The sequence below is a fragment of the Exserohilum turcica genome (assembly GCF_000359705.1).
Source record: "Exserohilum turcica Et28A unplaced genomic scaffold SETTUscaffold_9, whole genome shotgun sequence".
In the NCBI taxonomy this organism is placed as follows: domain Eukaryota; kingdom Fungi; phylum Ascomycota; class Dothideomycetes; order Pleosporales; family Pleosporaceae; genus Exserohilum; species Exserohilum turcicum.
This window is the reverse complement of record NW_007360310.1, coordinates 364213-391012: the sequence shown is the minus strand read 5'-3', so window position 1 is coordinate 391012 and position 26800 is coordinate 364213. Positions and strand designations below refer to the sequence as shown.

The 26800-nt window shown below is 52.7% G+C and overlaps 13 protein-coding genes across 13 annotated transcripts; 5 read left to right on the top strand and 8 right to left on the bottom strand.

Annotated features, from left to right (window-relative positions):
* Positions 1 to 1058: 1058 nt before the first annotated feature.
* Positions 1059 to 2346, bottom strand: SETTUDRAFT_44672 (uncharacterized protein; the record flags this gene model as incomplete). The annotated part of the gene is made up of 2 exons (XM_008033099.1): positions 1059 to 2150; positions 2202 to 2346. 2 exons carry the CDS (start codon positions 2344 to 2346, stop codon positions 1195 to 1197), a joined length of 1101 nt encoding a protein of 366 aa, XP_008031290.1. The 3' UTR covers positions 1059 to 1194.
* A 98-nt stretch (positions 2347 to 2444) lies between these two features.
* On the bottom strand, positions 2445 to 3252 carry SETTUDRAFT_166213 (uncharacterized protein). Its single transcript, XM_008033207.1, has 3 exons — positions 3119 to 3252; positions 2955 to 3068; positions 2445 to 2904 (listed from the first exon to the last, which is right to left on the bottom strand). The coding sequence occupies exons 1-3, from the start codon at positions 3243 to 3245 to the stop codon at positions 2876 to 2878; spliced, it is 270 nt and encodes an 89-aa protein (XP_008031398.1). The 5' UTR covers positions 3246 to 3252; the 3' UTR covers positions 2445 to 2875.
* Positions 3253 to 3498: 246 nt separating this feature from the next.
* Positions 3499 to 4808, top strand: SETTUDRAFT_181954 (uncharacterized protein; the record flags this gene model as incomplete). Its single annotated transcript, XM_008033206.1, has 3 exons — positions 3499 to 3767; positions 3825 to 4680; positions 4755 to 4808. Coding segments are annotated over 3 exons (1179 nt in total), but the record flags the coding sequence as incomplete, so codon positions are not given.
* A 252-nt stretch (positions 4809 to 5060) lies between these two features.
* SETTUDRAFT_174481 (uncharacterized protein) lies at positions 5061 to 6118 on the bottom strand (the record flags this gene model as incomplete). Its single annotated transcript, XM_008033205.1, has 1 exon — positions 5061 to 6118. The coding sequence occupies exon 1, from the start codon at positions 6048 to 6050 to the stop codon at positions 5061 to 5063; it is 990 nt and encodes a 329-aa protein (XP_008031396.1). The 5' UTR covers positions 6051 to 6118.
* Positions 6119 to 8905: 2787 nt separating this feature from the next.
* Positions 8906 to 9461, top strand: SETTUDRAFT_35693 (uncharacterized protein; the record flags this gene model as incomplete). Its single annotated transcript, XM_008033050.1, has 2 exons — positions 8906 to 8920; positions 8943 to 9461. 2 exons carry the CDS (start codon positions 8906 to 8908, stop codon positions 9459 to 9461), a joined length of 534 nt encoding a protein of 177 aa, XP_008031241.1.
* Positions 9462 to 9977: 516 nt separating this feature from the next.
* Positions 9978 to 10499, bottom strand: SETTUDRAFT_24289 (uncharacterized protein; the record flags this gene model as incomplete). Its single annotated transcript, XM_008032977.1, has 1 exon — positions 9978 to 10499. The coding sequence occupies one exon, from the start codon at positions 10497 to 10499 to the stop codon at positions 9978 to 9980; it is 522 nt and encodes a 173-aa protein (XP_008031168.1).
* Positions 10500 to 10937: 438 nt separating this feature from the next.
* On the bottom strand, positions 10938 to 11855 carry SETTUDRAFT_166212 (uncharacterized protein). The gene has a single exon (XM_008033204.1). The coding sequence runs from the start codon at positions 11827 to 11829 to the stop codon at positions 11029 to 11031; it is 801 nt and encodes a 266-aa protein (XP_008031395.1). The 5' UTR covers positions 11830 to 11855; the 3' UTR covers positions 10938 to 11028.
* A 1249-nt stretch (positions 11856 to 13104) lies between these two features.
* Positions 13105 to 14293, top strand: SETTUDRAFT_24287 (uncharacterized protein; the record flags this gene model as incomplete). Its single annotated transcript, XM_008032976.1, has 2 exons — positions 13105 to 13113; positions 13175 to 14293. The coding sequence occupies 2 exons, from the start codon at positions 13105 to 13107 to the stop codon at positions 14291 to 14293; spliced, it is 1128 nt and encodes a 375-aa protein (XP_008031167.1).
* A 208-nt stretch (positions 14294 to 14501) lies between these two features.
* Positions 14502 to 15718, bottom strand: SETTUDRAFT_99885 (uncharacterized protein; the record flags this gene model as incomplete). The annotated part of the gene is made up of 2 exons (XM_008033203.1): positions 14502 to 15392; positions 15443 to 15718. 2 exons carry the CDS (start codon positions 15716 to 15718, stop codon positions 14502 to 14504), a joined length of 1167 nt encoding a protein of 388 aa, XP_008031394.1.
* Positions 15719 to 15952: 234 nt separating this feature from the next.
* On the top strand, positions 15953 to 17690 carry SETTUDRAFT_123995 (uncharacterized protein). The gene is made up of 3 exons (XM_008033202.1): positions 15953 to 16738; positions 16797 to 17172; positions 17227 to 17690. The coding sequence occupies exons 1-3, from the start codon at positions 16128 to 16130 to the stop codon at positions 17344 to 17346; spliced, it is 1107 nt and encodes a 368-aa protein (XP_008031393.1). The 5' UTR covers positions 15953 to 16127; the 3' UTR covers positions 17347 to 17690.
* A 1192-nt stretch (positions 17691 to 18882) lies between these two features.
* Positions 18883 to 20614, bottom strand: SETTUDRAFT_143757 (uncharacterized protein; the record flags this gene model as incomplete). The annotated part of the gene is made up of 4 exons (XM_008033201.1): positions 20543 to 20614; positions 20311 to 20494; positions 20122 to 20253; positions 18883 to 20073 (listed from the first exon to the last, which is right to left on the bottom strand). Exons 1-4 carry the CDS (start codon positions 20581 to 20583, stop codon positions 18883 to 18885), a joined length of 1548 nt encoding a protein of 515 aa, XP_008031392.1. The 5' UTR covers positions 20584 to 20614.
* A 598-nt stretch (positions 20615 to 21212) lies between these two features.
* SETTUDRAFT_24283 (uncharacterized protein) lies at positions 21213 to 21498 on the bottom strand (the record flags this gene model as incomplete). The annotated part of the gene is made up of 2 exons (XM_008032975.1): positions 21213 to 21221; positions 21277 to 21498. The coding sequence occupies 2 exons, from the start codon at positions 21496 to 21498 to the stop codon at positions 21213 to 21215; spliced, it is 231 nt and encodes a 76-aa protein (XP_008031166.1).
* A 1473-nt stretch (positions 21499 to 22971) lies between these two features.
* Positions 22972 to 25431, top strand: SETTUDRAFT_44662 (uncharacterized protein; the record flags this gene model as incomplete). The annotated part of the gene is made up of 6 exons (XM_008033098.1): positions 22972 to 23221; positions 23346 to 23438; positions 23521 to 23648; positions 23749 to 23886; positions 23953 to 24118; positions 25142 to 25431. 6 exons carry the CDS (start codon positions 22972 to 22974, stop codon positions 25429 to 25431), a joined length of 1065 nt encoding a protein of 354 aa, XP_008031289.1.
* Positions 25432 to 26800: the final 1369 nt, after the last annotated feature.

Here is a 26800-nt window from a genome sequence, read left to right as displayed (position 1 = left end):
AATAGAAGAGGGATAAAAAAAGGTATGAAGGAAGAGAAGAAAAAAAAACACCGCGGCATATTCCACGTGTGCGTCATGCAGCTATAGTAGTTCAGCCCGCTAGTAAAGGATGGCTTGGGGTTAGACTTGGACTTGGGCTTAGGCTTAGGCTTAGGCTATGGATGTGGATGTGGATGTGGATGTACCTACACTACACTACACTACACCATGTACATGTATGTATGTATGTATGTATGTATGTACATATGCGTGTAGAATATACACAGCCGTAAGTCTGCACATAGCATGTAGCACTACATGCAACCGTCTCTCTACTGATCTCTATATCTCCCTATCTCCCTCCCAGTAGAGTAAAGTGAGTAAGATGAGGTACAGGGATACTCCTGGATGCATACAATGCTATGCCGGGTTTGTGGAGGAGATTTTCTAATTTTTTTCCCCACTGCGCTAGGGAGATGTGTGCAAGGAGACTTGAGATTTGTGATGGAGATGGAGATTGGGATTGATATTTGTTTAGGTGTGTCGGTGAAGCATAGTGGTGTAGTGATAGAGTGGAGAATCTCTAGCTACTTGGGATAAGTAGTACACTACAGTGTTCCACAGAGAAGCCAAATAAACCAGTGGAGAGGGAATACCCACATCGACAGCAAATAGTTTTGAATACGTAATCGATACGTAGCGAGGTATGCAGGTAGTCGGAGTACCGGTACATAGATCAAAGAGACTTGCCGCGTAAGACAAGCGCGTAGAAATGGGCCTTGGTTGGCTGTGACCTGCCGTTTATGGAGAGCATGGAATCTTACATAAACACGGGAGATGGCGATGTGCTGTGGCATAATTGTTACGGAGGTGGGTGTAGCGTGCTTTGAATAGGGGTGTGTACGTGGGGTTGCGATGCGATGGAAGATTGAGCAAGGTAAGGGCTGGAGAGAGAGAGAGAGAGTGTGTGTGTGTGTGTGTGTTCAGGGTAAGAGTATATTATACATCTCCCATGGGTATCTCATTCGTATAGGTACTGGCTACCAGTCGTGTTTCTTTCTCCAGTTGCTTAACTAAACATTACCGTGTCATCGACATTATCCTTTGTATCCTTACCGCGCAAACAAAAAACCACGATTAGTGCATTAGGGGATAAATCGATAATACCCATCAACTCCAAAATTCACCTGCAGACTCCAATACCATCTGCAAACACTACACTTTCCGCGCCGTCTTGTCATTAGAAGGTGCAAAACTGGACCTGTTGGTCGGAGGTGTGCGTGCAAAAGGCAGGTCAGCTGCGGTTGCATTCCGCTGGTTCCATACCGCCCACGTATTTCCGTTTCGGTCCAGCAGTCTGGAATTCGGGTCGTGGCGCCGCGTTGCAGCAGGTGCTGTCGCTGGACCTGTTTTAGGCACGTTGAATCCGCGCTCCACGATCTGCGGGTTGAAGACGTCGGGCGCGACCACGGCGTAGCCTGTGTAGACGGTCATGGGGGCGGGCAGAATCTCGACATAGCGTAGGCGATGGGCGATGCGAGGAGGCATGGGTACGCGGACTGAAGGGATGACTGATGAGAGGGGAAGTCGTGGTGGTTGTTGAGGAGGGGTGCAATTGGTGTTGTCTTCATTACTGGTCATGGACGGCAGTGAAGCCTGACCGTTAGACGTAGTGCTGCATGCGATACTGCATGTAGTCTTATTGCTGCTCCATGTTGTAGTCTTGCTCGAGGCATTGGAAGCAGCCTTGCGCCCGGCAAATAGCTCGACAATCCAGTCATGCCATGATTTTGGAAGTTGGTGCGGTTTGCCTTGCTGCACCACTGAGTGTGATTCTGAGTGCGATTGGCTTTGTGTAGTGCATTCAGGATCCTCGGATGCAGGCTCGGAAAGTGGTGCTTCTTCGGATTCAGACTCAGAGAGTGGTGCTTCTATCAGAAGCGAGTCACTGGGATCGTCGTCGTCCATTGGTTCGGGTCGCGCGCCCAGACTTCCTGGATCAAACGTAGAAGTCAAGGATGCTCCAGTGTGAAGCTTGCTCTGGGCACCGCTTGTTTCATATTCTCCTTCAATCGAAAGTCGCCGCTTTGGAAAACATGTTTCTTTCTTAGTGGCCGGTTGCGCGGGATCTCCATAGAGGACGCCGTCTATTTCGATCGGGAAGATGTATACTGTGACTTGTTAGCAAATAACTCGCAGCCAATTGGTGGGCAAGCACATACAAGTGCTGTCTGAATCTGAGCTCCGCCCAAGTTTGTCTGTTTGCTCTGGTTCCACCCGTTCCACGTAATGCGTGCTGTTTTCTCCCTGATGCTGCGTATGCTGATTGTGGGTTTGCGCGCGTGACTTATCTCTAGGCAAAGCCATCGCGTTGTCCGATATTAGCGCGGGCGGTTTGGCGATAATGTGAGATAAAGGCAACGGGACAGTATTCGAAGAGTAGATTGCGAGTAGTGGAGCGAGAGGTAAAGTTGAAGGTGATATTGCCAAACTCGCACTGGGTGAGCATATGCGAGCTGTACCATTGGCTGGTGCGCGGCAAAGCGCTGAGTAGGAGTGAATGCGGTGAAGGGCAAACACGGTGAGTGCGAAAACAGTAAATACAGATAAACGGTAAGACGGAAGAGGGGCATGTAGAGCCTTCACTGACATTGCTATGTGACTAGTATGGATTCACCAAGTGAGGTGAATGGGCAGACAAAGGTGTGAATTGGCTTCAGTAGTCTCAGAGATCGGGATATAGCTACAACCATATCTCTTGAATCGCAGATATCGGAGCAATTACGCTTGTCGAAGCTATCATGTGCGCTGGCTTGAGCGCTATGATGCCTCATCGGTCATCACTCAAGGCACATGGGTAGAGGCTTCTTGTTGATTCAGACCTCACGCCTCGGCCTCACGCATTGTCGGCGCAAATATATGTAACTGCATGTCAAGTTAGATAATAAAACGTCTAGAATAGAGCGTTGCAGTACCGTTGTTGCCACGAACAAAAGCATCGCCCCAGTTGCGCGTGACCCGACCGTCAGAAACTTCCTTGCATCGTTCGAGGGCAATGTTCATATAGCCATCGACAGACTGAAGGTCGCCTATTGCTGTGTTAGCAAAGGGCATGGACGAAGGAACAGGGCACACACACCCTTGTAGATGATGCCGGAGTTCAGCTTGACGGTAACAGGAGCTCCAATGATGTCGCTAAGGAAGCCGCTGGGATCTCTCGAGTCGCCAGCTGCTTCAGGCGCTGGGCTTTCGCCGTTTGTAGACATTTTGTCGTGGTGGGATGAAAGTTTCTGGATGTTGAAATGGCAAGGCGATGTCGACTGGGTAGTAATGATGGATGTGCGGTGCAACGCACGGACCCTCTAGTCGTCACGCAGAAGTGGCAGTCGCGAGAAGCGTGACTGCGCGTTTGGGCAAAGCCCCACCGACGCCGCTCGCCCCTTCCATATGAGCATTGATTGATACTCTTCCAGAGCCCCTCACCCTCCCCCATACCAAACCCATGCCTTGGCCACGGCCATGACCGAAGCCACTCCAACGGGCGCGGCGCCGCCCAAGAAGCGTTCCCTCTTCAAGCGCCCGGCTTGGCAGGACTCGCCCAAGAACGAAGACGCCGACATATTCAGCCACTCCAACGAGTTCAGCGACATTGTTGCCGAGCAGGCCCGACGGCGCGAGGAAGAGAAGAAGAAAAAGAGGCACGGCGACAGGAAACGCCGGCGCACATCAGACCACGGCGAAGAGCCCTCATCCACCACGAGCGGCGCGGGCAGGACCAGCAGCAAGACGTATGCATAGTCTGAGGCAGCGGCAACCATATGCGCACGCTGACCAGGCCCCTCCAGACGCAGCAAAACGCTCCTCTCTCCCGTTCCAAAACACTCGTCGCCCAGCTCGCGGGCACCGTCGACATGCCCGAGTGTTTCGCTGCCACAGAAAGAGTCGCTCGTCATTGCGCTGGATGACTCGGACGACGACGACTCCAAGCCGCACCGCCAAGAGACTACACTGGGTCCAGGGCCAGTCAGTGCCAGCCATCTACAAGACATGGCTGTTAGGCCATCGAGACCCTCGCCCGTGGTTATCCCAGACGATGAAGATGACGAGGCAAAAGACGACTCGGACTCTGAGTTTGCGGCGTTGCGAGCGAGAGCACTGGCGCGCATTGCAGCAAAGGCAAAGGCCTCGTCAACAGAAGGCGTCGAGGGTGCCAAAGCGCCCGTCACCCAGCTACTCATCACATCTGAAATTCCAAACACCAGCGCCTTAATGGTCAAGGTCAGAGTAGATACGCTCATTGAGAAACCGCGCAAAGCATGGTGCGCAAAACAAGGCTTTGCGCCTAGAATGGAGGATAGTGTCTTTTTTACCTGGAAAGGTACACGTATATACGATAGTACATCTATTATGCGCCTAGGGATACAAATCGGTGCCCACGGTAGCGTGACAGTGGACGGAGACTCCAACATCTACGATGACGTCAACCTCCCCAAGATCCATGTAGAGGCTTGGACAGACGAGTTGTTCAGAGAACACAAGAGGGAAGAAGCGGCGGCGGCGGCTGCCAAAAAGCTTGCTGCAGAGGCTCCTCTTGTGTTGGAAGAAAGGACTCCGACTCCAGAGCCCACGCCGCCATCGACAAAACTGCGCCTTATCCTCCGTGCAAAAGGAAAAGCAGACTTTGGGTTGACAGTGAATCCAGTACGTATTTGCAATCTTTGGAATACAAGACAATCCCATGCACCGTGCAGGATATGTGTTAACCACAGCCATAGCATACCACTATAGCTCACATCGCAAATGCCTACAAGACGAAACTCGATATCGATAAAAACCAGCCAATCACACTCATGTTCGATGGCGATCGACTGATGCCCTTGGATACTGTAGCCGACTACGACATGGAGGATATGGATGGCATCGAGGTCCTCTTCAAGTGAAGTACTTATCTAGCCCTGTCTTTGTTTCATCCAGTTATCTTTGTTTCATGATCTGAACGCGAGCGCGGCGTTGGCGGCGCATTGGCATCGAATAGCAACAATGGCTGTCATTTGGGCCATTTGCCTCATTGGCACACTACCTCAAATATTGGGGTTCTTTCTCCTGTTTGCGCCTCCGTCCAGGATCAACTCTTGTCCGCTCAAAAATCCCGCGCCCATGACATACTCGACCATCTCGGCAAGGTCTTCTCCGCGGCCCACTCTGCCAGCTGGGTGCTGCTTATGGTACAGTTCATCTAGATCGTCTGCCCAAGCCTGCAGCCTCATCTTTCGCGCCGCCTCTTCATGTGGCGCCACCTCCTTGTACGACCCGTTCTGCGCTTCCTTCAGTTTCAAATCCTTGGCCTTGCATTCATGGTCTACATGAACCCAGCCTGGTGAAATGGCCATGACACGGATGCCCCAGCGCTGGCAGGAGATGGACATGGCTTGGGTCAGAGCCAGAACGCCTCCTTTGCTCGCCGCATACCCTTCGCAATCGGGATCGGACTGGTGGGCGCGGAACGAGGCAATGTTGATAATGCAGCCTCCCTCGTCGAGCTTGTCCTCTCCATGCAGGTTGAGCGGCAACTGGTTGAATTCGTCGGTGCGCTTCAGGTCTTTTTTGCGGTCAACGCCTGGCGCGCCCTCTTTCTGTGTGTTTTTGCTCTTCATGAAGGGGATGACGGCTTGGCTCATGTAAAAGGGCGCGCTGAGGTTGGTGGCAATGTAGGCCTCCCATTGTTCTCCTGTGGCGACGTCCTCCATGGTACCATTGCCTGCGTTAAAGAAGCCCCGGGCAATACCAGCGTTGTTGATGAGAACATCTATGCGTCCGCCAAAGAATTCTGCTGCTTGGGCGGCTGCGCTGCGGATCTCTTCTGGCTTGCAAAGATTGGTTACTGACGACCCCACCCGTGGAGCATAGGCGGCCAGATGTGTGTTGACGGCATATTCGAGTTCCTCTTCGTTGAAATCGATGATGAAGACGCGGTGCGATACGGGCAGAGACAGCAAGTGTCGTGCTGTGCAGCGGCCCAAGCCTCGCGCACCGCCCGTGATGATGATGTTCTTGCTCTTAGTCGACGGCATGTTGCACAATCTGTCCTTGGAACACAATTGTCAAACTCCAGGCACAACAATTCTATGCACAAAAGAAAGACACAAACGACTGCATTCTTATACATACACATTGCCCTAACGCCATTCTGCACGCGTGTCTGTGTTCCGGGCGACGACGCGTAACAAGCGGGCGTTCAATCTTGAGGCAGCAGCTACAACAACCGCGGCGGCTTTTTTGTCCCTTTCAGCCTATATTCCACTCCAACTTGGCCGCCAGTCGCCGCCTCGTCCCAGACAATCGGAGCACGCAGCCCCGCCAACATTCATCCAGACGCGAACCATAATGCCATCTGCATGTGAGATGTTGGGTGGCTAAGTACTCGTGCAAGTGCTCGTGTTCGGATGTACATCCGTTCATACATCTACCAACCAACCTACATACATCCATACGTTGGAAGCAGGCCCGCAGATCCGGAAGAGTCAGAAGCTTAGCCCACCGTCTTATCACTGAATCGAACACGTGGAGTAATATGCGCTGCGGGCTGAAGGGAGTTTGCGCTTCGGCTGGCTCTAAGCGACCGGTGGGTTCGCAACACGCTGATTGCATGCTAGTCTTGGGGTCGAGACATTCAGCCCGGGATTACGGGGCGGCTTGCGGACGGCCCACTGCTTCCTTCTTCCTGCATATATCTATATACTACGCTGCCCAGTAAGTTAAAAGTACCAAATGCTAAATAAAGATAAAGTTTCAAGTAAACTGATTGTAAGGACTACACCTAATATACGCTTGCTTCACCCTTTAGTTTACTTTAGGTTCAGTTCATACTAGTATGTGCTATGATTTTCTGTTTTTTTCGCGAATCGAATATGGGTATCACGTCTAAAATAAATACATCGACAAAGTTGAACGGGCTTCTATCTCACGGCAGGTTCACAATCAAAGCTTGGTTTTCTTTTTACTTTGTAATCTTTGCATAACAATGCTCATAGTCCGGGACTATCTGTCAATAAAACCGCACTGTGGGACCTGAGAACTGCCTTTCGCGCCTCACATGCAATTCCCGTGACATTACCCCACCATGCTTGATCAGAACATGCAGCGGTAAACTTGGAACTAGCCAGTTACATTGCCAAACAACTTATCCCGTTATACAAGTATAAATATTGGACCTAGGGTAAAGTGCCCTGCCTGTAGCAAGTGAAGCCCTACAGGAGAAAGTGAAAAACTGGAAACTGGCATGTGGTGGGACAGGAAAAAGCAAGTCCTTCCTAGAATCCTAGTTGAGTGTGATCAAAGCATGGGCCAAATCCCCTAAGGTGCTACATCAGCCTTGAGGTTAGCGTAGCGTTGCATCAATGACAAGGCTCCAGCAGCGTACCATCATTCCTTCATCACATCACGATGTATCACGCCAAGAGTCGACGGTCGTGTTTATTATGTCACTTAGTAGTACAAGTTGATGAGCACGTTGCTACTAGTACGTCTGAAGTCGTCATGTCTCGAGTCTCTGCTGACGTTTTTAGTTTCAGGTAGCGCCGAAAACCCTTTGTTTCATCTCTACAAAGACGTTTTCTGCCAGAAAGATTTCTGTCTAGCTTGTGTATCTGGACAAGGAAAAACACCAAATTGTGTTCATCGTGACTGCTATGTGTTTTACAAACACTTCTTTCCAAAATCACCACTGCGACTTCAAGGTTTACTACAACTGTGGCCTGATACCGTGGACTTTGCGTATCAGAATAGCGAACGACAGCAGCATGCGTACAGCAAATACATAGCCCATCTCAAACAAGATTTAGCCTGTAGCATTCTGCAGAAGAGTTCGACGAACTTACGTCAGTTTACGAACTTACTCCGGTTGATGGCCCAAATACTGCCACCTGAACTCCTCTGTCGTATCGCAGAGCTTTCGTGGCCGTGTGCTCTGCAGAAGCCCGTGACAATTCTAGCAGAGAACAACTCACTCCTACAATTTTCGAAGCGAAAGGAACACAACACAGTCACTATAATAGAGTATAGAGGAGAACCAGTCTTCGTTACGAAAGTAGCTTTTCTAGGCTCATCCTACGTGACCGGTCTAAGCATTGACAGAAAATCGACTGTTCACCGACGTGGTGGGTTACGTATTGCTGTCGTACGAGACAATCTGGGAATCACAGACATCGACTTCAATTGGAAATTTTCATCCTCGAGGCAGGTTTTATGGTATAAAGTCATAAGTACTGGCGTAGATCACCTCAAATTACGTGTCTGTATCATGGTATGCGTCATGTTAGGCTAATTCTCACCGCTGCTAACTAGCAAAGAACATATTCACGGATTTTGAACCAGGAAACGAAGAGTCACCTTGGATTCCCTACTGGACCATCCCATTGCTTCATCCACCCACAGTAGATACGTGGTATATCAATAACCGCAATGCATCTCGCCCAACCCTGATGAGATATGTGCAGAGATGTCAACAATCAAGCTCATCAAGCCGAGCTAACTTGATACAGTAATAGGCTAGCTTTTTTAGGCCTAATCATTACTATATCGCGTTAGCTCGGCTTGATGAGCTTGATTGTTGACATCTCTGGATATGTGGAACTAAGGAACGACATACAAGGAATCATTGTCTGGTGCACTGTCAGTGGTATCATTAGCATCAATACTTACACCAACACTAGCAATTGGAGATCCTCCGGAGATGAAAGCCGACATCTCAGGGACGCCGTGTGTATCTATTTTCCCCTTGCAAAGAACGAGAACGTGGTATCAGCTTGGGTGCGCGAATTGAATGATGATACCAATATACGCTGTCCTGCTCTCATTGTAAGGCAATCCAATCTTCTATTAGCAGCCATCTGACTGAATACTAGCTCAGCACTTCTCTACAACGAACATGTACATTCGGACCGTATGTTGCTTGTGAACAGCAGGACAAATACCAGTACCATGCCCTGGTTTCTGACGATAATCGAGTAACGGGTCTTTGTTACAACGACAAGGGAATCCTGTCTTCAGAGCAGATGAGAATCGGCGTAACGCAGGAAAAAGTGCAGCTGCAATTCGCAACTCAACAGCCTTTCCACACGACACACACACCCCCAATTTCACCAATTCCACAATGGTTCCAGTGTTCGGCAACAATGACTGAAGTCAACCGCATACGACTGTACACAGACAATAAGAAGCCGCAGAAGCCTACAGTTGGAATGCTGCTGATATATGAAACCCGCGAAGAACTACTGGGGCAGTTTGGCTATGACCACGATATTGAGGATTATGAGTTGACTGGACCGGTATACTATTTTTCAGGCAACACGCAAACAGGACCCTGTACAAAAGTCGTGTGCAATAGGGAAATGGGAGAAGGCTGGATCAAGCTTCCACAAAATGCAGAACTCGTATGGTGGTTTAGATTTGACTGTTCAGTACTGGAGATTATTGAAGAATAGCATAGTTTTTTCTCACTATTTTATCCGTAGAAGACTAGTTCTTACCTGTTTCTGCTAAGCTCACTAGTGACAGTTTAACTTCGCCGTTTAGCTTCCACTCCGCTATATAACCTGGATGCTACTCTGTTGCATACTGGATCTGATGAAATATCTCAATATATACACACAATGATATCTAGTCTTGCGTCATGTTGAAAGAGCAACCAAGACTTCTTTGACGCTTGATTCAGATTGTGGAACCCCTCACCCCGGTCTTTATACGAGCCAAAAACCAACAAAGAAACTCCATGTGCACGTGAGGCCTCAAGCCATGATCAAGGACAATGTCAGGATTGAAGGGGCTCTGCTATATCTTGCGAGTTCCTTCCTTCTGAGAGGTACATTATACGTACAGCTAGCTAGTCTTTGTTCTTTGCACCACCACCACCACCACCCCAAGATGCGGTCGAAAGGACTCTCGGTTTTGCTCGCTGCGCAGGTAGTGCGTGGGTTAGTGTTTGTGACTGATCTGCCTGCCTATGTAGGAACTGCATCTCCTGCAATAACAGTACCGAGTGCATCGTCGAGGCCTAGGAACAGCAATACGGCATATCCACCGGCAAACACAGCATGCAACTCGGTCTCATCGAGCGCCTCCATGTTTCGAGTCGGGGCTTCGATTATCCCTGCATCCAGCTCAGACAGCACATCAAGTCGATCTAGTTCAGTTGAGCGGGATTCTACTTCTACAGCTCTGGATTCTGCAGTATCACCTTCAGTGCACCAGCCAGAGTATTCCAACTCAGCTGCATTCCCAAAATCAACTTTGGAATCAAGTATCGAGAAAGACAATTGCTCGAGCAATATTCCCAACTGCGCCTGCTCAACCGCAGCATCTCCATCTACCACGTCTTCGGCCTCAGCTTCACTCAAAGCCTGTACAACCGTCGTCGTCGTGCCTGTAACAACGTTTCCTCCCTCACCACCACCAAGTAAGCCAACTGCCTTGCCTACATTGCACTTCCTCGCCCATCGAAGCGAGCATCCAAAAAACTCCATATCAGCACAGCACTCTCCGCCTCCCTGCGGCAACTCACCATCGCTATCTCGCCACCCCAGCCCCAGTCGAACACTCACACGCACACACACAACAACCACAACTACCGATACGACGATTACAAAACCAGCACCAGGCCCATCATCATCATTGTCATCTGCAGCGTCGAAAGTAGAGTCTAGCAAGACGCATTTGCTGGTGTATACCAGTGTAATTATGCCGGATCCGCGGTGTCCGTACCCGTTTCCGGGGGTTCATTGTAGGGCGCCCGAGACGACGCTTGTGACGGGGGTGCGGCGGGGAGGGTAGTTTAGGGCTAGGAGAGTGTTAGGGGAGTGGGAAGGAGGGAAGGGGGTTGGATTGTGGGTAGGCGGTTTTGAAGACGTTGTATGTAGTATATATGTTCTTAGTATTACTATTTTAGTGATTTGATTATTCGCGTATGTAGTGTATCGTTGTATCGATTGCCATGACTTCCGTAGCATGGAATGCTAGAAACCAGGACTCGATGCTTTATGTGTCAAAGCCACCTCATCTCGTTGCCATGGCTTCATCCACCTTTGCTCCAGCACACTCCTCAAGCAATCTATCCTGCACGTTCTTCGCAGCCTGCGCGTAAGCGATAATATCCACGTCTTTCGCCTTGCCGTCTTCGCCGCCATCAAATACCTCGTAGCTAAACCATCCGCGGAATCCCGTTTTGAGTACTGCTCTCGCCACATCTACAACAGGGAGGTATCCACCGTTGTATGAAAGCGGTCGAAAGTCGTGGCTCCAGCGCCCGCGAGGCAACAAGCCTGCTTCGTCGCGCTCCGCATGCAACGGCTGCGGTACCTTGTATGCGTCGCTGATCTGCAGGAGGTAAATCTTTTCCTTTGGGATGCTCGTGCTGAGATCTTCGAGGCTCTTTTGAAACCGCTTCTCCAATTCGTCCCTGGACACGTCTTCGCGCAGTCCAGAGGCGGTCCTCGGGTCGCCCCATTCTCCGCCAGCCGTCTGGAAAGTGTCAAGACAAAGACCAATGTTGGGTCGGTCGACCTGCTGGACAATGCTCCAGACGTCTTTCCAGTCTGGCGCGTGTGTCGACCAGCACCAGTTCTCGTAGGCGAGTCGGAATCCGTATTCGCCGAGCATGTCGCACAGCACTTGCAGGTCGGATACCATTTTGCTCCTATCCAGCTTACCGAGCGGCGTGTCAGTCGAGCCGACCTGAAGCATATCCGTGCCGCACGCCTGCATGATGCGGATCCAGCCGCGTGCTCTGTTCATTGCGTCTTTGAGGCCATCAGAGCCTTCGGGCCAGCCCTCGTAGTTGGAAAATGGCTGCAGCATCATGATTCCCAGGTTCCTCTTGTCGCATTCTTTCTTGATATCAGCTGCAACCTTGCAGAGCTCGTCGTAGTTGGATGGCTGCACTTCATGGCCGAGCAACGTTTGGCCGTACGAAAGGATATCGGGGAATGAAAGCTCGACAGCGGAGAATCCTGCGGTGGAAATGGCTTGCAGACGGTCAATAAGGGGTGGAGGATTGGATGGGCTGCCGAGCGAGCATGTTGCGTAGCTGATTGGAATGGAAGAGAGAGAAGAGCAGTCGAGGCCACTCATTGTGCATGTAAGATTATTAGGTGATTGTTGGATATTTTGCTTGGAAATTTGTCGAGATCCATGATATCGAGGCTGGTGCGACAGCTTTTTCGGTATGCAATGCTTGTGACGTAAGTATGGCTGGTGGAGTAGCGATGACGGCACCCGTTCAGGCCTCGGTGACGAGTCGACAGCCCACACGTTGCCGTCAGCATGATTCGTGTGCTTTTAAAATATAACAAAAACAACCTATTTTTCGTCGGTGATCTTGACATGCGAATGCAGCACATTTCCTAGACGAGAAGCGATGACAGTCCAATCAATAGTATCACGCCATCGGCGCAAAATGACTGCTTACCTTTTATGTCATCCTCGCATTTCCAGCATATCCCTGCACGATGTAATTAAAGACCACTGTAATTCGTGGACAAAGACAGGCATGAATTGCCGCACAAATGCCATGGTAGAGGATGGGCAAAGACAGGCTGGTGATGGAGGTCAAAAGCAGTATATACATCAAGTAACTATATTGTCAGCTTTACCATCCAGGTCCGAATGCAGTAAATTTCCCGTCTAGGAAGTCCAATGTAGCTTGCAAAGCTCTTGAAAGCACGAATAGTAACCAGTAAGTAAAGTAAGCGTGTTCTCCGTAAACTCCTTAATAAATGAGAATTCCAAGTGGTATATTAGAGTTTGAGCAAAAGATACATGGGGTAATATAGTGATAGTAAGGTGGCATAGGCGAAAGTATATATGTCGGCGGGGCTAAAACTCGGAACCCGAGCGTAAAAACGGGCTGGAGGCGACGCTTGATGAGCGGGCCAATGAGAAAAGGTCCGACTCCGCTGTCATACACAAAAACATTCGACTCATAAAGCGGCCTCGTCATCTGCGAAGAGAAACCAAGGCCAGAAGAAAAGCAGATCCAATTCAACGCAGGAAGCACACAAGGCTTCTTTCTTCCAAAGGCACGCTTGGTTTTTCCCCCCCAGTCCTCGCCGCCCGCCACCGTTTCCATTCAACATGTCTACGGTCAGTGTAGATTTGCCCCCCCACCACCGTGCCCTCTACTCTCTCTAACACGTCGCCGCAGTTCCACATCGAGAACCGAGCCGTCGGCGATCCGCACAACTCAGAAGACTGGCGCATCCGCGGCTACAACCCCCTCACCCCGCCGGACCTGCTGCAGAGCGAGATCCCGCAGACGGCCAAGTCGCGCGATACAGTACTCAAGGCGCGCGACGAGGCGGTGGAGATTGTGCAGGGCAAAGATGCGCAGAAGAGGCTGCTCGTCGTCATCGGGCCGTGCTCGATTCACGACCCGGCCGCCGCGCTCGAGTACTGCGACCGCCTGCTGAAGCTCAAGGAAAAGTACCAGGACGACCTGCTCATCGTCATGCGCTCGTACCTCGAGAAGCCGCGCACCACGGTCGGCTGGAAGGGCCTGATCAACGACCCGGACATTGACAACAGCTTCAAGATCAACAAGGGCCTGCGCATCTCGCGGCAGCTCTTTGCCGACCTGACGGAAAAGGGCATGCCGCTTGCCAGCGAGATGCTCGACACCATCTCGCCCCAGTTCCTCGCCGACATGTTCAGCGTCGGCGCCATTGGCGCCAGGACCACTGAGTCACAGCTGCACCGCGAGCTGGCGTCTGGCCTGTCGTTCCCCGTGGGCTTCAAGAACGGCACTGACGGGACGCTGGATGTGGCGGTTGACGCCATCGGCTCGGCCAAGCACCCGCACCACTTCCTGTCCGTCACCAAGCCCGGTGTCGTGGCCATTGTCGGCACCATCGGCAACGACGACTGCTTCGTCATCCTGCGCGGCGGCAAAAAGGGCACCAACTACGATGCCAAGAGCGTGCAGGAGGCGCGCGACAAGCTCGAGGCAAAGGGCATGAACTCGCGCCTCATGGTCGACTGCAGCCACGGCAACTCGGAGAAGAACCACATGAACCAGCCCAAGGTTGCGCGTGCCGTGGCCGAGCAGCTCGAGGCGGGCGAGACGGCCATCATGGGCGTCATGATTGAGAGCAACATCAAGGCTGGCACGCAAAAGGTGCCCAAGGAGGGCAAGGCCGGTCTCGTCTACGGCATGTCCATCACGGATGCATGCATTGATTGGGAGACGACCGAGACCGTGCTCGAGGACCTTGCTCAAGCCGTTGCCAAGAGACGGGTGCTTCTCTCTCAAAACGGTACTCAGTAAGACGAGCACGACAACAAGGTAAAACAAAAACAAAAGCTCACTTCGCCCATGATAACGAGGTCAGCAGGCGCGGCGCAAGGGACGGTCAGCAGGCGTTTTCTCTTTATTCCAGGCCGTGGAGATTATTATGGCCAGTGTATATGAATTACAGCATTAAAAGAATACTACTACAGCTAGGAATGCAAATAGAAAAGCCGCATGACTGATTTTACAACTCTTCCACCTCAGGCAGATGATCGTCGTTGTCGCCCTGGTACTTGTCGTACCAGTCTCGCGGATCGCCGCCAGGCAGGCACAATCCCAGTCGCCAGAAGTAGTCGCGGTGGGCGAAGAACAGCTGCCAGAATTTGAAACGAGACGGCACGCCCCACGCAGGTTTATCCGCATCGCTCCCCGCAATACAATTTACGTCTTCGTCGCCCTCGCAGTAGTAGACGTCGGAAACGGAAGCCGGCAAGCTGGATTCGGATATGAAGATTTCTTCGCTGTGCATGCTGAAGCCCCATTCGGCCAGTGGCAGCAAAGGCACGGGGTCGCCTACATGGGTGACGCGGTGCAGCTTGTTGTGCTCGTGGTTGGCTGTAATGTTGAAGCGCTCATTCACGTATGCGTTGAACTCCTTGTTCCCGAGTCTTGGCTCTCCAAAAGTGGTCACATGAGCATCCCAGCCACGCGCCTTGAAGTCCAGCCCAGCAAGCGTCGCAACAGCGCCGCCGAGAGAGTGCCCTACCAAAACCAGCTTGTAATCAGGGTATCTCTCCAAAGCCTCGGTAACATATGGCAGGATGACCTTGCGAGTGTTGAGCCAGGACGAATAGAAGCCCGTGTGAACAGTGCAGTTGTCGCACTTGGGCGGTTCGGCGGGCGGTGGGTTACCATCTTCGGCGCCGGCCGGCGGGGAGATGAAATCCGAGCTATCGTTTTCGTCGTCATCGCCCGGGTATGGGATGTATTCCTGGGGTATGGTGGAGAGATCGGCAATGGTGTTTGCGATCGAATAGGTGCCGCGAAAGGCGATAATAAGGCGCGGTTCCGCAGGGTGGTGCGAGAGGGCGATGTATCCGCACGAGTCTGACAGGAAAGGGCCCGTGTTCCATGCCTACAGCCATTAGTATTGTATGCGACGCATATGCGAGCGCAGCGACTCACCGTGACGAGGTCAAACGTCTCAAAGTCGCGATCCGCGCAACGGCTCGCACAGCTAAAGGGGCGCTTGATGCCCAGGCCGGCGGTGCCCACACAGTACGAGATGTCGACTATGCGCGCGAGTTCTTCGAGCTCCCAGAACAGCTTCTGGGAGATTAGAGTGGTGTTGGCGGTGGCTGTTCCGCGAAACAGTGGTTGCTGGTGGGCATGGCTGCTGTGGGCGGCAAAGGGCGTGACCAGCACAAGACAACAAAGGAGAAGGCCGCGTAGGGAGCCCATGGGGATGGCGCTTCACATGTCCCGGGTGTATGTAGGACGGTGGAGTGGTGAGGTCAGAAGGCAAATGCGGGTCGCGCAGCGCAGTCAGGCGTCGGTGGCGTCAGCGCCGAGACGCCGAGAAGACGCGCCAAGGCCAGGGTTGCACATGACATCATGGAGCTGGCCACCCAAAAGGCTTCCAGCTGCTGGTGGGCTTTGCTGAACTGGCCATTACGCGCTGCACACTGCTGACACAACTCCGAGCTCCGTCTCACCCCTTATACCAAGCTCCGCCGCCCCAGACAAGACTTCAATCGCTCCCGCCCGCTTCCGACCAGCCAGCCTGCTATCAGCCGGCCTTTCCGCCTTTTTATTCTGGCCACGCTGCCGCACTGTTGCACTATTGCTACCCGCCTGGACCGCACTGCACATGGCTGCCGAACAACCATCCAGCGAGCCTCTCAGGCCAACAACGCCTCCCACCGACGCCTCGCGCCCTACCACCGCCGGCCGGACAGACACGCTTCCCGTGCCCAGTTTCCAGATTGACGGCGTAAGCGACGACAAGGACCATGAGCTTCGTGTTGCCCGTGCCAATCACCCATCAAGCCTTAATCCAAGCGCGCAGCCAAGTCGAGCTGCATCGCCAAATCCTCAGGCTTACTTTCCCCACACCCAGGTCACGTACGATGACCCGGACTTCACCCGACCGCCTCCCCTCAACTACACGCTGCGCACACGCAAAAAGGCCATTTTCTGGTTCTGGACTCTGATCATTGTCGACTGCGTCTTCATGCCCATTGGCCTCTACTTTGGCATGTGGTATGGCCTCACCCGCGATGAATTGTCCGCCAACGCAGTCTTCAGCATCAGCACCGCCCTGCTGGGAACCGTGTCGATTGTCGAGTACTTTGTCCGCTTTCACCGCTTGTGGAAAAAGAGCTCAAGCTGTAGAGTGATTGGAGCCGAACGATGGTATCTCGACTGGTTCCACTGGAACTTGTCGGTGGGATGGTTTTTTGTCATGATCGAGCTTATCGCGTAAGTGTTTATCCGCCACGCACCCTGCCATGTTGTCAAGTCAACTAACTCATCACAGTGGCACATGTCCCCACGACCCTCCTATTCGCGTTCTCGCCATGCCCGCCTCTACTATGATGTTTGCCATTGGAATCGAGCTCCTCATCGTCGACGTCCTACGCATCATGAAGGTCCCAGCCCCTTGCCGTATCTCTTCTCTGCCCCAGGGTGCCCCCCTGCGTCCTGGTATCTACGCCTACATTGAGGACATTTGCGCCGTTGATGGATCTGGTGGCACCGAGTTCCGTCAGCGACTAAACCTCCGATACCAGGCCAGCAAGGCTTTCCGTGAGATGCTGCACCGCCTGACACTGTTCTGGGCCATTGGCGCCATCATCACCGCCGCCGTCTGCACCGCCATCATCTTTACTATCCAGCGAGATGCTGCCTATGTTGTATGTGCACATCACACCGTCTTTGACCCATTGTACTTTGCTAACTCGACACAGGTCGGCTGGGTGGTTCCATTTCTCTGGGCCGGCATCTGGGCTGCCATTACCATCAAATGGGTCCAAATCGAGCTCAAGCGCGAATATGAAGGATGGACTACGGCCCAGTTTAAAGCCTAGCCATATCCTCCTCTGTTGTCCCCCTATGTTAACCCAAACTTGTAATAAGACGTACACGCATCACTAGACACATGAAAGCTCATGCATGAGCTATGGCGTTTGAATGAGGGCCACGCCTTTGACGTTTGTTTTTTTCACTATTGTTGTTTCTTGGTTTTTTTTTGTGTCTAAAATGTCCACACAGCGAGATACCACTTTTTTTTGGCACGCGGAATACCAGTATACATGTTTTTTTTTCCTCTTCCTCTTACGTTGCATGGATGATGAAGTAATACGGATATCGCATATATCTATGTATGTATTAATACGTCTTGGTCGGCGAGCTGGCTCAAATTCACACCAACACCACTACTACTTTCTTGTTCTCACTTGAAACGTATTAATATCGCCATCTACGTCAGCCACGCCTATACCCCATGGCCCCATGGCCCCATTGGACCATATCATATCTCCACGTGCGCGCGCGGACGGACGGACGGACGGACGGACAGACATGACTGACATCACAATCACCATGTTAGTTAATCTTAAAATATGCTTTGGCTTTCTCATTCTCACCCCCGCCTTTTTGCCCAGAACACCGCGGCCATGGCAATGGCTGATCTTCTTCCTACTGCTGTTACAGTTACTGTTACTCTTACTGTTACTGTTACTGTTACTGTCACTTGGTATTGGTACTGGTATTAGTATTACTCTTGCTCTTCAAGCACACGCACACGCACACGCAGGGCTTAAGGACCACTGCAAACGGGGTACTACAAACGGGTAACGATAACCGCTGACGCATTACACCAAGTAAGCCTTTTTTTTTCTTCCTCTTTTTTACCATCTTTCCTATTTTATTTTATTTTTGTAGTTGGGTGGATTTGCGTGTGCGTGTGCGTGTGCAGAGTACGTGTACGTGTACGTGTACCGTTGTGCCAGTGTTTGCGTGTCCCGCCCCCTTGCTTTGGCTTTGGCTTTGTGGAAACTACTAGCACCCGCACCCAAGACACCAAGACACCAAGACACCAAGACACCAAGACACCAAGACTCAAGACCTTGCTTGGACTATAGAACTACAGTACGTACGTACGTAGGACTGCAATTGGGGAAACGGGAGACTTGTGCATGTGCATGTTTGAATGTATCTTCGTCTGGGTTGAGCTTAGATGCTCTCTGTCTCTGTCTCTCCTACCTACTCCTGTGTCTGTATCTGTCTCTGTGTTTCCGTCTGGCTTTTTTTCTTCTTCTCTCCAATATCTGAATATGAGGAATTACAACTTCGCACTTGCGACTGTGAACAATTCGTGTATGTATTTATGCAATGATACAATCACGATTTCGCATGAGGTGATGTGGGGGAGGGTTCAAGCAGTCTTCGCAGCTTGCACCTTGCAGCTTGCAGCTTGATCCCAACATTTCGTATCCCTGCCTGAGTAAAGTAGCACCTGCACCTGGTTGGGCAGGTTTCTGGCCGCAAAAAAAAGACATGGCGCATGTGCATGCACAAATTTATGATTGGGTATCACAACGCAAACATGCTCAGCTACATACTTATGCGTCTTCTTCTTCCTCCATCTTGGTGTCTGCATTGTCGTGCACCTGCTTTGCAGTCTTATTGCGTCTTGCTTTCAGCTTGACGACTTGGACGTCCCACGACTCCATATCGACGAGGACGAGGGTGCCCGAGGTACGGAATTTGGGGACGCTGACAAGCAGGACTTTTTGGCCTGCGGGACCCTGGATGAGCTTCTTTTCAAACTTGTTTTGGCAGCCGGCTATGTACATATGTGGGCACTCTGTTAGCATCAGGGGATCGTTGTCCTGGAAGGGATAGCACCATAGTGTGTCTGGGGCTGTGGGCGCTACGCAGCGCCATCGTAGCATCATTTCCATGGCGTCGACCGACTTGACGCGCTCGAGGTACTTCAGGAGGTCCTTGACGGTTTGGCCGCCGGTGCCGAGAACTCGGTATCCGTCAATGTCGCCTGTCCAGGGGTTTGTGACTGCGTCGAAGCCGTGGAGTGTTTGGTTGCTTTCTATTGGTGGCTCGGCGTAGAGCCTGGTCTTGGGGAACAGCGCCGGGTGCAGGGGCTGTTGGGGTAGTGCAACGTTTGCAGGGTCCGAAGCGCCCGGGAGCAGGGTTATGGGTAGGGTGGGAAGAATTTCAGTGAGGAACTCGTCGAGGCGTGTGGTTGGTGCTGCGTTGTACGAAGAGGCGTCGTATCCGTAGTGTCTGGCGGCACTCTTCTTTGCGGCAAAGTCTTCTCGCGATAGAATTGGGGAGCCGCGGGCCAGCGAGCCTCCTGCTATCATAAGGCGGGTGATCTTGGACGCATCCTCTTGTGTCGATGGGTCTGCGGCTTCGCCTGTCAAGTATTCCACAAGCATATCCAGTGCTATGTCGTCGTCGTCTGCACCCGTGAGCTCCAGTCCCGATACAATCGCCAACTTTCCGGCAGGCTCGCGCTTGGATGTCTTCTTCTTGTCCTTTGTAAGCGCAATGTCGTCAAGTTCCCACCGAGGCGGTTGTCTCGGTAGGTCGGCACATTGCGTTGCAATGACCTTGAATGTGCCGTCAGCCTCCTCAGTCCCCAGTGCCGCAAGTATACATCCAGTGACGAAGTGGCGATGCAGCGGCTCACCCGTGACACGAAGGCGCCCCGACTCGTCCTCGAGCATCATCTCGTCGCCGCCCGAAGAGGAAATGTACGTATCGCGTTGCGGGGGGTCGGCTATCCAGTGCTAAGTAGTGTTAGAAGGGCTCGACTGCGCGTTGGAGGGCGGTTGTACATCTTTCCCAATATCATCCAACACATTTGGCTTCTGTGCCATTTCCATGTAGACGGTGCCCACTACCCAGCAGAGCTCGCCTTGCCGCACATCCAGCACACGGTCAACAAAGCTTGCCTTTTGTCCACCCAACTAATCATCCATCAGCCATGCAACACCTCCAGAGCCCCGCTACATGGCAAAGCATACCTCAAAGTCACGCCAGGCCTCGCCGGCTCTCTCCATGACCGTCTTCTTCAATTGCATCAGGCGCAAAAAGTACATGTCTGCGAATTGTTGCGAGTATTGTCTCTCGTTGCCGGGCGGTAATACAAAGTGATGGATGGGGTTGTATGCAGAGGCATTTCGAGACGGGGCGGGCGGCGCATCCTCGCTGTTGTTATGTTAATAATTAATCGTTGGTCTAAAAGAGGTATCGTACAAAGGCTCGCCCTTGAGCAGACTATCTGGAGAGGTGGCCATTGGAGTGGTGGTGCAGCGCGACGAGGAGAACTCCGAGCATGTGAAGCTGGAAAGTTGCAAACGACCTACCGACATACGCAAGTCGCGTCGCGCGTCATTGCGCGCCAACCCAAACGGGAAGTGTTAGGGATTCCATCCTACAGGAAGAATTTCTTTGTAAGGAACCCTGCGCAGCAAAACATGGACACCCCTACTATGTAGTCGCATTACCATGACATGTTCACCTTGGTGCATTTATTTCAATTAACTTTGTTGATAATTATTTTGATTATCTCGGCCACATTGACCTCGCAATACCAATACCCGCCAAACCTCCAAGCAGGCCTGAGCTATTGACCATCCCCAGGTCTATTTAACTCATGCCCTTGGGGGGTATATGGTCTTTTCATCTAATCTTTTGCAATCACAGAGGCCAGAGTGTGTGCCATCTGTGTTGTTGTTGTTTGTGTCATGCAGTATAGTATAGTAATAATCCTCGTTACCGCAGTAACGTTCGTAGATAGGTATCCCATCCCGTAAACAAAATAACAATGCGCCAAAGGTGTCCACCAAAAAGAAGATTCGTGATGAACTTCGGTGTCTGAGAAGGAGAAGAAAGAGAAGTGGGTATATTAGAAATTAGAAAGCGTTTAGAGCATCTGGGTGAGTGTTAGCAAGCTGGTCGCAAATGTAGTCAAGACAGTTGAGACTTACAAAAGCAACACCGCCAGCGACGATGAGACCAAAAGCAGAGCCGGCCATGTGCGAGGCGCCGCCAGTGAAGGGGAGAGTCGACTTGGTGGGCATGGCGCTGGTGTGGGTGGGAGCAGCAGTGCCGGTTGGGTAGTAAGCCGAGGTAGCGGTGCCGTTTGGGGAGATGTAGGATGCCGAGGCGGTAGCGGCAAGCGCAACGACGGAGACGATGGAGAACTGCATCTTGATGATGGTGGTGTTGATGTGTGTTTGTGTGGTGTTTGTCGAGAGACTTGTCAAGGTCGAAGATGGATGAGTAGTGGTAGTATTCGAGAGCTGGATGTGCTTGATGATGATTTCCACGGCAGCACAGGACAGCGGCTCTTATATCGAGCGAGCGTCGCAGGCCAAATTACTCACGTCCGCTACCTTGACCAAACACGGCACCCACCCGCACACGTACGACGGCCACGAAAGAAACAAAAAAGATACCCACATCCCAGCCCTTTTCTTGTCCGCCCAGCCCCGACGACGCACCCCCCTGGCACTTCCCAACGAGGAAAAACTTCCACTCGGCAACTCGCGCTTTCGTTGGCTGCCGTGCGCGGGCGCGGGCGCTGGTGACATGGCGCCCTCTCCCTCGTCGGGCAGTCCGGCAAAGGGGGCGCAAGGAAAGGGCTGGCTTGCTAATTTTAGCATCCTCCCAGCCACACTCACAGCCCCTCTCAAACACACTCGCACTCGCTCATGCCACAATCTCTCGATAACGTATCTTTTTTATCCCGCACACACGCAGCGATACCTACTGGCGGTGTCGCAAGAGGCGATGTCATGGGGGGGCACAAGGGGAGGCTGGGGTTGCGCCTCTTTCACGGCTCACCAAACACGGCGTTTCATAAACCCTGCAGAGGCCGACGACCACCACGACGATTTTTTTTTCCATCCCACCTCCGTTTTTTCTGCGGCTTCATGTCCGCTCCCTGCTCCATGTCCGCGTCAACTATGACCCAAGCGCACACGTCACGGCCAAGTTCTAGAACGCCAGCACCGGCGGCAACACGGAAAGGGGAGAGAGGCAGAGAGAGGCAGATCGAGAGAGCAAGAGATATTGAAACAAAGGCCCAATTTCGGGGCTACTCTACGCGCGCACACCCAATACTTATTTGCCCCCCGTCTGTTGTTTGTCAACAACCGGCGGCTGTCCCCGTCGTCCTGCTGTTCAGCAAAAGTGATAAGTATAGGCTAAATATGCCCCCCCCCCTCCATTGCTCCCCACAAAATGGAAGGCGCGGGCCGCCTCCAGACGGACGGGGGGGGGGAGACATGGCGGATCTAACGAATCGCCCATGGTTTGCTGATGGTCGCTTGTGCATGCAGCCAGCGTTGGAACAAGACGGGACGGTTGGACAATTTGCTGCTGTGCAGCGAAGTAGCTGCATTAGCGCTTGCCTACTTAGGGAAGCATCCTGCCCTCCCTTTCCCCTTTCGCGCGCGGCCCGCATAAGCTTATGTATGACTCTGTCTATGTCTATGTCTATGTATGTCTATGTCTGTATGTATGTATGTATCCAGTTCTCTTTTGAGATAATCAAGGGACGAGAGAATTCGGTGAATATATAGTACACGCACTGCTGCCTTTTGTAGTTTTCGTTTTTTTTCCTTTTTTTTTCTAGTACAACTCAAATATACAATCTGTGTGGTGAAGACGGCGTGATAATGGCATATACTCGACTATCTGAGTCGTCGTCGTTGGAAGAAGAAGAAGCATCAAAGTATGACAAGCATAGGCCGTCTCCTGCGCAGCTACCACGCAACATCACGCGGCTGGTATCGTATAAAAATCTTTTTGGTACTTGTCTTGGTCTTTGGATCATCACGGCCGTCACGCTTGCATGGGTGCTTGTGCACGGGTCCCGAGAGCAGCATTCCTCGAACCATGCTGTGGGCTCGTTTTCGTTTGCTCTAGGTATGTTGTCTCTCTCTCTCTCTCTCTCTCTCTCTCTCGGGGTTGCAACAGGCAATATCAATATCGATATCAATAACACTGACACTGACACTGACACTGACACTGACACTGACATATGGTCCAGTGCCGTCTCGGATTGTGACGTTCGGATCCAACTCTGATTTTCACTTCACGGCCAAGGACGCGGGCGAGTCTGCGTGGATGTCGTTGATGCCCAGTATGTAACCAAGCCCCCGTCCCAAACGACAAGAAAAAAGAAGCAGATGATATGCGGGAAACTGACTGTGTGGCTTTGCTAGACGACGGCGGAATCGTCTCGATCCCAGATCCAGCCAAACACCAGCTTCCCGTGAGCTACAAGGACCGGAACGCGTCCAACGCAGAGGTGTATTCCATGTCCATGTTCCATCAGCTGCACTGTCTGGTGGTAGACCCATTCCATTGCCCACGGGTATTATTATTGTCATTGTGTCTGTGTGTGTGTGTGTGTGTGTGTGTGGCAGGGGCATGCTGACGGGGCTCGTGAGAAGAACTCGATTAGGATGTTGCTGGGAGAGTTCGCAGGCCTCATCACTAACAGTAGTGCTGGTGGTGGCCAACTGGAGCCGAGGAATATTTTCGCGCCAGAGTCGCATGTCGATCACTGCTTTGACTATCTTCGGCAGGTAAGTTAAGTATTAAGTCCCTCCCCCCCCCCCTTTCAAGGCTGACGCTCAGGGGAACCATAAAAGGCTATCATGTGTGCAGGTGACCTGTCGCTCGAGCATTCTGTCGTGCCGGATGAGTTTGGGTTTAACGGCTGGGGCACGGCGCATGCGTGCGCAGACTGGGGCGCCATGTGGGAGCTCGCCGTGGAGCATCGCTACGAGCAGCAGCAGCAGCAGCAGAAAAAGCTATGTACCAGCGGTGCAGCTTTTGTTGCCCCCAAAGGCTTGATTCGTCTTCCCCTCCCCTGCCACCTGGATAATACGGCATCTTGTTCTTTTTTTTGGGGGGGGATCCACGTCAACTGCTGATGGCTTCTTTTTCGGGTTGGAATGACAGACTAGTACCGTTTGAGTTTGTGATAATAACTGGAATGCAACTAACTGCCAAGGGGGGGGGTTTTTGCGTCGTCGTCGTCGATTGCAACCCGCCTGTGCTTACAATTGACCTTTGATTTTGAGACGACTTCAGGCAATTGGGCGTCGCTTTCTACAGGCCGTCACTTTTGATTCAAAGAATACGCGTTTTATCCTTGAAACTGTCTCCAAGAACAGCTTAGTGTCACCGATGTACAGATGATCCTTAGTCAGTGCGCAACGCTCACGACCTGTACAGGCAGATTTCCGTTTTGGAAGGTTCCAACAGTTATTCCCACTAACCAGGTTTCATCGACTTTTGCCGCCTGCACTAATCACTGCAAGAGGGGAGAAGCTGGGAGGATTGGGACGTGGGGAAGCAAGCCTCTCGTCGGGCTCAGACAAGGAACAGCAGCATGCCTTGGGCAGAGACAAGCTCCGTTTGTGAAGCTTGGTATTCCCATGTCTCTGGGCTGGCCATGAAGACTCTGTGGTTGATCAACCCTTTGGCCGGGCGGCTTGCGGCGGAAACGACTTTGCACTCTGACTTCCTGTGACCACCACTTTCGCGTCGACTTTGCAAGCAGCCATGGTTCTGGCAGTTTGCTTCGTATATGCAGCCACATGGATACGATGACGGTGTCTAGGTGTATAGCCCACCGGCAGTATGCACAGGCTATCTCCGTGTCCAAGACGTATGGTTGAGTTGCAAATCCAACTTCGTCATCGTGTCTCGAGTTCTGCACGCAGCGTCAGCAAGCCAACATGTTTGTCGGCGACACGGTCCGCTGTCGAGCAGTCTGGGGAGAGTGAATCGAGTGTGCAAGAAGACTCGACACATATATAATGTGTACTCAAGACTGTCTTGTGGTCAACAAGCACTCCGACAGATCACCACAATCACCAACCTTGAGCATCCACTCGGCCATCTCATTCACCGGCACCATGAAGTTGGCTACTCTCGCTCTTCCTCTTGCTACCCTCCTCTCCGTCGCCAGTGCTGGCCCGGCGCCTGCTTCCAACCTCATCAGTTACCCCGCTGAGCACAGCATTGCCATGGTCAAGCGTGCTCACCTCGAGGCTCGATGCAACGTTGGGTGCCCTTGCAGTTGGTGCGGCATGACCATTTGCTGCGAGTGCGAGTGCTAGGCGCACACAAGAGTGGAATCTGGTAAGTGGATTGTGAAGAATCATAAACGCAGGCTGTAGCTGACGGAAAGACTCGGTAGCCATGGCATGAAGCAGGACTTTGTTTGTGGGTTGTGAAGGAAGTCGATCAGGATGGAGGGGGGGGGCTGGCGTGTCACTCGTTTTGAAGGATTAGCAAATAGCAATGGACAAGTTGGCATCACTGCTGAATCACGGCTGAAGGATGATATTGTTCGGACCGCAATTCGCCTCTCCCTGTCGGCAATTAATCAATCTTCCACGTCAGCAGGCAAGAGGCGCAAGGCTGAGGCGGGCTTGCACCCAAGTTGGCGATGTTGAGACGGGCGTGCATCCGAGCAGGCGAGGCTGAAGGCGTGTAAGGACGCCAAGTTCATGCATGGCGACGGCTATAGCCACCGCAGGGCTTGGGGGAACTGACATGGCATGCTCGCGGAGCCATGCATGCCTCCTTTGGGCGGTTGGTCACGCAAGGGGGACGTCACCGCCATGGGCCCAAGGGGGGGAGCACGTGACGCATGGCTCCACGGTCAACGCTGCAGGATGCACAACCCGGCCATGGCCATGGCGAGGGCATGAACGCATCCACCGAACGTAGCGGCCGTTCATGCGCAGGCAGCGGCTGGCGTGGTCGGGCATGCAGGCAGGGCTTGTGTGCTGCAGGCAGCCGGGCGGGCGGGCAGTCGTGTCGGTGCATGGCAGGCTAGCCAGCTGGATGCATTGCATGGGCGTACATATGCAGCGGCCGAGGACGAGGACGAGGGGGGCGGAGGAGGCGAGGAGGACGAGGATGGGGAGAAGGATGAGGTGGTGGTGGTGGTGGTAGGGCGATGCGATGCGGTGGGCCTTCCCGACGATCGCCCCAAAGGTCGACTCAACCCTCTCGCTGCCACGGGCGGCACGTGCATCGTGGCGTCGTTTGGGTTAGCGCAGCCTGTGCAGCTGGTACGACACGTCACTCGCCGTCGTCGCAGCAGCCACGACTTCGCGCCATCCGGGCAGCCTTGACCTGAACAACACGTCTGCCAGCGCAGCGCCGACGGCGGGCGAGGGTGTGGTCATGCCGGCGGGGCTTGTGCGGTGCCTCAGTCAGTCCAGCGGCCACTTTCGCTGCTACCGCCTCAAGCGAAGACCGAGCAAGCGCCGCGTGCAAGAGGTGGGTAGTGCTAGCGTTGGCGGCGGCAGAGACACCAAACCTATGGCCATTGCACGGGTATCCAGGAACCGGACGGGCTGCAGTCTGGCGATGTGATGTGACGCCGGCTGCATACCACGCCGCCCAACTGCAACGGGGGGTGGGAGATCGCAGGCACAGGGCTGAGCAGTTCGCCCCCCATCCCCATCCCCATCC

Excerpts from the sequence above, each read along its gene's own strand:
- SETTUDRAFT_166213 (XM_008033207.1), bottom strand. The coding sequence starts at position 3,245 with ATGTCTACAAACGGCGAAAGCCCAGCGCCTGAAGCAGCTGGCGACTCG. Across the intron at positions 3,069-3,118 it reads CTCCGGCATCATCTACAAGG|GCGACCTTCAGTCTGTCGAT; the intron begins GTGTGTGTGCCC and ends ACACAGCAATAG. Across the intron at positions 2,905-2,954 it reads TTTTGTTCGTGGCAACAACG|TTACATATATTTGCGCCGAC; the intron begins GTACTGCAACGC and ends CTTGACATGCAG.
- SETTUDRAFT_166212 (XM_008033204.1), bottom strand. The coding sequence starts at position 11,829 with ATGCTGCAGCCATTTTCCAACTACGAGGGCTGGCCCGAAGGCTCTGAT.
- SETTUDRAFT_123995 (XM_008033202.1), top strand. The coding sequence starts at position 16,128 with ATGGCTGCCGAACAACCATCCAGCGAGCCTCTCAGGCCAACAACGCCT. Across the intron at positions 16,739-16,796 it reads GTCATGATCGAGCTTATCGC|TGGCACATGTCCCCACGACC; the intron begins GTAAGTGTTTAT and ends AACTCATCACAG. Across the intron at positions 17,173-17,226 it reads AGCGAGATGCTGCCTATGTT|GTCGGCTGGGTGGTTCCATT; the intron begins GTATGTGCACAT and ends AACTCGACACAG.